Source organism: Benincasa hispida, unplaced genomic scaffold, assembly GCF_009727055.1.
Source record: "Benincasa hispida cultivar B227 unplaced genomic scaffold, ASM972705v1 Contig795, whole genome shotgun sequence".
NCBI lineage: Eukaryota > Viridiplantae > Streptophyta > Magnoliopsida > Cucurbitales > Cucurbitaceae > Benincasa > Benincasa hispida.
This window is the reverse complement of record NW_024065132.1, coordinates 37,119-43,297: the sequence shown is the minus strand read 5'-3', so window position 1 is coordinate 43,297 and position 6,179 is coordinate 37,119. Positions and strand designations below refer to the sequence as shown.

General features: G+C 37.9%; 1 protein-coding gene across 1 annotated transcript; it reads right to left on the bottom strand.

Moving 5' to 3' along the window:
• Positions 1-4,922: 4,922 nt before the first annotated feature.
• On the bottom strand, positions 4,923-5,402 carry LOC120070047. Its single transcript, XM_039021905.1, has one exon. It carries the CDS (start codon positions 5,400-5,402, stop codon positions 4,923-4,925), a length of 480 nt encoding a protein of 159 aa, XP_038877833.1.
• Between the last annotated feature and the right edge of the window lie 777 nt (positions 5,403-6,179).

Here is a 6,179-nt window from a genome sequence, read left to right as displayed (position 1 = left end):
GTTCATATTTGTCCACATGCTTAAAGACATATAAAATTTAGTATTACACTCATCAAGGATGAATCCTTTTTTTGAATATCCTTTTGATATTTTCTTTCATGAATTTATCTTACTTTTTACATAACCACTACTCTTTAAAATTTCCAATTGTGTCTTTCATACGTTTTTACCCTCTAGATATTTACCAATGATCGTAGTGAACGATTGCAATGGAGCTACGCAGATAACCTAAAAAACAAGTGACCATATTCGATCAGCCCATCACAATCAAAGGATCAACCCACCGCAAGCAAGGATGCGATCACAGATGATGCGGGCAACAGAGCAAATTTGGGGGTGTGTCTTTCCTGGACTCATTTTATTTCAATTTTTGCACTTCCTCAATCTCATTTCAATATTTCTAAACTTTATCATCTCATCCTCTTTACTTTCTAACTCATCGATGAATTTTTGTATATCTTTGTATTTTGTTCCACCGCATTCTTCCTCGTACCAATTATGAATTCATTGATAAAATTCATGCCTTTATTTCTTACCACATGTACTAGACGTCAAATTAGTTTTTATAGGACAGTCAATTCATGAAAACATTTTCTTAAAAATTTAGCAAGCTATACCGTTTTCCTTCAAAATGATTTTTACGAAATTTCCTAAGTTCATCGCATGAATTATATTCGTTTATCAGTAATAAGGACATTGTTGTGTGTAAATTTGGGGGGTGATAGTATTGTTACTTTCAACCTTGCTACTTTTAGAATTTATATCTAATAAAAAATCATAACGTTGAGATCGGATCCTGCTCGTAGTTAGATATCCAAATGACACCCGTGGGGGTAAGCCAAAACGAAGGTGGGAATCGTGATCAAACGCATAACTAAGTGATCAAACTCCACTGCAAATATAAGAAGATAGATGGGCAGATTTGATTGAGAAAGAGCATTTTTGCTCTGTAGTTGGATGTCCGTATAACACCTGGGGCAAGCCAAAACGAAGGTTGAGCATTGGATGTTAGCGCAAGATCACAAAAAGAATATCTGAATCACGCAAGGGTAAAAATCTCATGGAAACACCCCGGTTGGAGAATGTTTTGAAATAAATCATGCGATGTCCTGTAAACGAGTAAGTTTTTTTTTTAAGGTTAAACTTGCGATCCTTTAAAGACTAGATATATTTTAGGAAGAGATCAGAATAGAAATTAAGAAGGCACTGGTTCATGAAATTTAAAATAAGGCACCTTGAGAAGTCTAGGTAGGGTAAAGGCAGTTGACTTTTCAAAGAAAATCTTTAGTTTATGCTTAAGGACAAGCATTGTTTTAAATTTAGGGGTGTGATAACTGGTAGAAATACAAGTTATTACAGCTCAAATAAGTAAAACAAATGAGAGAATGCAATGGTAACATAAGCAATATCATGTCCAATGCGCAAAACTAAAAGGAATTGCAATTGCAAGCGCCCATCGCATAAAAAGTGGTTAATTTACTTATTTTGTGCAGGAAAAATGCGATGGCGCAAGTGAAATTGCGATCCAAAGGAGCAAGGTGTCAGCGAGCTTGAAGATTGTGATCGTGAGAAGTTTCTTAAAAAGGTGGCTGCATAAAGACTGCACATCAAGGTGACAGCATAATAAATCACGATGGGATGGAAAGCTAATAATGGTTGAATCCGAATTTAGTTGACAAGTCGTTAAAGCCACACTGTAACAAGTACACTTAACTTTTCGATGACCATTAAGTGCTGTTATCAGAGCAGGGGAATTAAGACCGCCCATCATTGTAATCATTAGCAAGAAAGGCTGCTTCCCCTTGAGCTCTAATAAATACCGAAGGCCACCAGTGTAAAAGGGGTTAACGAGTTTTAGAGGTTAAGAAGTTAGAGATTTAGTAGTCCGTTCACGCACATACTCGTACATATACTTAGAGTACGGAGAAGAGCAAGGAGACGAAAAAACTAAGAGATCATTCTCGGACACAGATCGAGAGACTGTCGGAAAGTGTTACAAAGGAAGAGAGGACCAATATTTGTGAGAGCAAGAACACACATCAAGAACAGAGTTGGAGTGAAAAGAACAGTGTAAAAGGCCACGGGAAGTAAGACTTACTTATCGGCGCTTCTTATCTCTCAATCCATTTGTTATTTTGTATTTAGTACTCTATTTATGAAAATGGGAAATCTCATTTTAATCTATATTCAATCTCCATACTTCGCATGAGTAGCTAAATTTCTGAATGGGTTGAGAAGTACTTAGCTAGCATGACTTAAGATTTACATTTATGCGATCATCTTGTCTTATGTATGCATCATTCACCCTTTAGAGATACTTGAGAGAGTAGTCTAAAGATAGAATCTAGACTTGAGAGAGTTAGATTAGAATCTAGGCTTGAGAGAGTCAGATTAGAATCGCATAAGTAAGAAATAGAAACTTAGACATAAGTTCTATTGCTATTAACACATGTCATGCACCCTAAAAATAGAAATGATTGTATGCAGTCACCTTGTTTATGTTGCATTATTCATCATCACATAGATAAGAATAGAGGTTTAGACATAAGTCCTATCGACTTTTTCGTATACACATCGCATGCGTCCTAGAAAATAGGAGTTATGGCATCCTCCATTGAGAAATGGCGTGTTGTTTATTTTGTGGGTAGCATGATCGCATAACTTGTGCATAATCTTAGGGAAAGTAATGTGAATCATACAAGCTCATGTTGTCATAAACTTGACGACTTGGAAAGATGGAGATGGAGTGTGGATGCTGTGTTATGCTTATTTACACTTTATGCGATGCTACTTTTAGATGTATACGTTATTAATGAAATTCTTATAGTATGCTATGCGTTGTCACAAGTTTCCTTGCACTGAAACCAAGTATAATTCCAACGCAAGTTTCTCAGAGTAATTCGATGTCGAACACAGGGATTGTTGTCGTTAGTGTGTTACATTTGTGATATATGCGACCGGTTTTTACAATTAATAAAGATTGTGTTTGTACAGGAAATTAAATTGTGGTAAAGTAAAATTGCAGATAAACTAAAGTTGCGTTAATAAAATAAAATGCGATAAACCTAAGCTAACGTGATGCAAGATACAAGATACATGATATACATGATGCTGAGTTCGAGACTGGCTGTGAATTTTATACAAAGGATCATGGTATGCGATGGCAAGGCTTAATGGCTGAATCAGAAGGAGAAAGAATAATTAGTACAAACATTGCAAGTTTATTAATTGTGTTAAAAATACAACTACGGTTTCGCTTTCCCTTGGCTCACATCTCTCGGTGATCGGCCGCGTTCCCATATATCTATGGTGAAATAGGGATGAACGTGGTGAACGCAAGGTTGCTTCCATCTCTAGAAGTACTTCTCGCTTTAGTGAACGCATTCTTCCAACCCTCTCTCGATAGGCAGAATGACATCTTTATTTCTGTTCTCACAGGTGAAGATGCCGTCTAGTATGCCTTACCTTGACTAAACTTAATTATTTCCTTAACCCAATTAATTTACTTGCTCAATTATTGCTAATTATCTAAGAGATTAAGAAAACATTGCGGAGAAAGTGAAATATGGATGAACGAAAATAGGCAAAGAGATGAAGATGGAAATGATCATAACATTTAATTATAGAATTAAGCATCTGATACATGGTGTGAATGATTGACTAAGAAGATGAATACAATTGATGATGAAGAGATAGAAACAAATACAGAAGAGTGTCAACGTCTTGACACAGATTTGGACAGTGGATTTACTTGCCGGCGTGTGGAGTGGATGAAGAGAAGAGCTTCTCTCTCAGGCTTGCTCGTCCGATAAAAATGACCTTCGTACAAAGCTTCAACGGTGGGGATCGGAAAGATTCTTTGCTCGGAGACTCACCTCTCAGCCTTGTCTCTTAATTCTTCCTGGATCTACTCTGATTAGTTGCTCAACCAGTCTCTCCCTCAGATCAGTATATACACTTTTCTCTGTATTTAAGCATATTTTTTCAGTGGAATGGCCGAAACTATTTATAGGCTAAGCTTTGACTCTCTACATTGTGGTCTCCACTTTATTGTTAAGATAGTTCCTGAAATGGTGGAGTGAATATTCCTTTTGTTACGCAATCAATCCCGTAAAAAATGCACAACGGTCAGCTGTACACGCGTCAGAATCCTCTGTATTTGCGTTGCTCTTTACATCTTCGATCGTTTGCCCGCATACGGTGTTGTTTTTTATATTACTGCATGCGGTTGAGATTGCGTTGATCGCTTAGCTCTTGATCGATTGTTGCATGCACCTTCATTGCGTTGATCGTCTATTCATTCCTGAATGATGGGCGCAATGTGACGTAGATGCGTTGTTCAGTTTATCTTGAGCCATGAACGCATGCGGTGACTTGATTTCCTGCAAAACAAACTTGAAATATTCTTTTCTACCATCGCAATGGTGTCAGTGGGTGTATTGACGAAAATTTATAATTCTTGCATTTCTTAGCTAATTTCCATACAATTGATGCATCTTTCCTTTCTTTTGGCCGCAATATCTAAATGAAACAATATAAATAACTTGTATTTCTACAAGTTATCAATGAGTGCGCATTACATATCAACGCAGGGACTACTTGTTTCTTCTTCATTCTGGATTCCTTAGGTCTACGGAGGTTTTTTCGCGATGAAAGTATCCTCCATGATACATCTTGACTCTTTGTCCATTGACCTTAAATGCGCTGGTCCCTTCTTCATTTGTTAATTCAACCGCATCATGTGGGAATACTTCTTTAATTATAAATGGTCCGGACCAGCGTGATTTCAATTTACCTAGAAAGAGTCGTAGCCTAGAATTGAATAGCAAGACTTTCTGACCAACCTGAAGATTCTTTTCACACAGTCACTTGTCATGCAAACGCTTTATACATTTTTTGTAGATCTTGGCATTTTCATATGCTTAAATTCTCCATTCGTCCAGCTCGAGTAACTGAAGTTTTCTTTCCTCCCCTACGACTTTCAAATCAAAGTTGAGCTTCTTTACTGCCCACAACACCTTATGCTCTAATTCTAGTGGTAGATGACATGCCTTCCCAAACACTAGCGCATATAGGGACATGCCTATGGGTGTTTTATAGGCAGTCTTATATGCACACAAGGCATCGTTAAGCTTCATGGCCCAGTCCTTTCGTGATGGATTCACCACCTTTTCTAGAATCAGCTTGATTTCTCTATTAGACACCTCGGCTTGGCCATTTGTTTGGGGATGATATGCAGTGGCGATCTTATGACAAACATTGTACTTGAGCAGCAGTTTGTTAATGATGCTATTGACAAAGTGGGAACCTTCATCACTTATTATGGCACATGGGATGCCAAAATGAGTGAAGATGTTTCTCTGTAAGAATCTGGAGACTATCGCTACATTGTTGCAACGCATGATACCGCTTCAATCAATTTGGAGACATAATCGACGGCCAACAGAATGTATTGTGACCATTTAATGGTGGAAATGGTCCCATGAAGTCTATGCCACATACGTCGAAGAGTTTCAATTCCAATATAATGTTCATTGGCATCGCATTCTTCCCTGAAATGTTTCCCGTGCGTTAGCACTTGTAGCATTTCATAGAATAGTCTCACACATCCTTTAATAGAGTTGGCCAATAATACCCGCTTTGTAATACTTTTGCTGCTGTGCATTGACTCTCGAAATGTCCACCATAGGGGAGTCATGGCATTAAAAAAGTATGCATTGAAAAGCCATCTTTAGCATACAAAATCGCAAGATCTGGTATGGTCCCCTTTTGTAAAGATTCGGCTCGTCCCAGTAGTAGGATTTACATTCATGAATGAGCCGCCTCTTTTGGTGGGCTGTGTAATTTTTCGAAAATTTCTTGCAGACTAGGAAATTGACAACATCTGCGTACTATGGTAATTATTCAAGTTTGAACAACTGCTCATCTGGAAAGGATGGCAAGTCTTTATGGATGTATCAGAAATAGAAGGGATAATTAGTACAAACATCACAAGCTTGTTAATTGCGTTAAAGGTACAACTAAGGTTCCGCTTTCCCTTGGTGTACACCTCTCGGTGATCAGCCGCATTCCCATATCTCTATGGTGAACAGGGATGAACGTGATGAACACAAGGTTGCTTCCATCTCTTGAAGTACTTCTCACTTTAGTTAACGCATTCTTCCAACCCTCTCTCGATA

Bases quoted from the DNA above. Each gene is read 5' to 3' on its own strand.
- LOC120070047 (XM_039021905.1), bottom strand. From the start codon at position 5,402: ATGCGTTGCAACAATGTAGCGATAGTCTCCAGATTCTTACAGAGAAAC.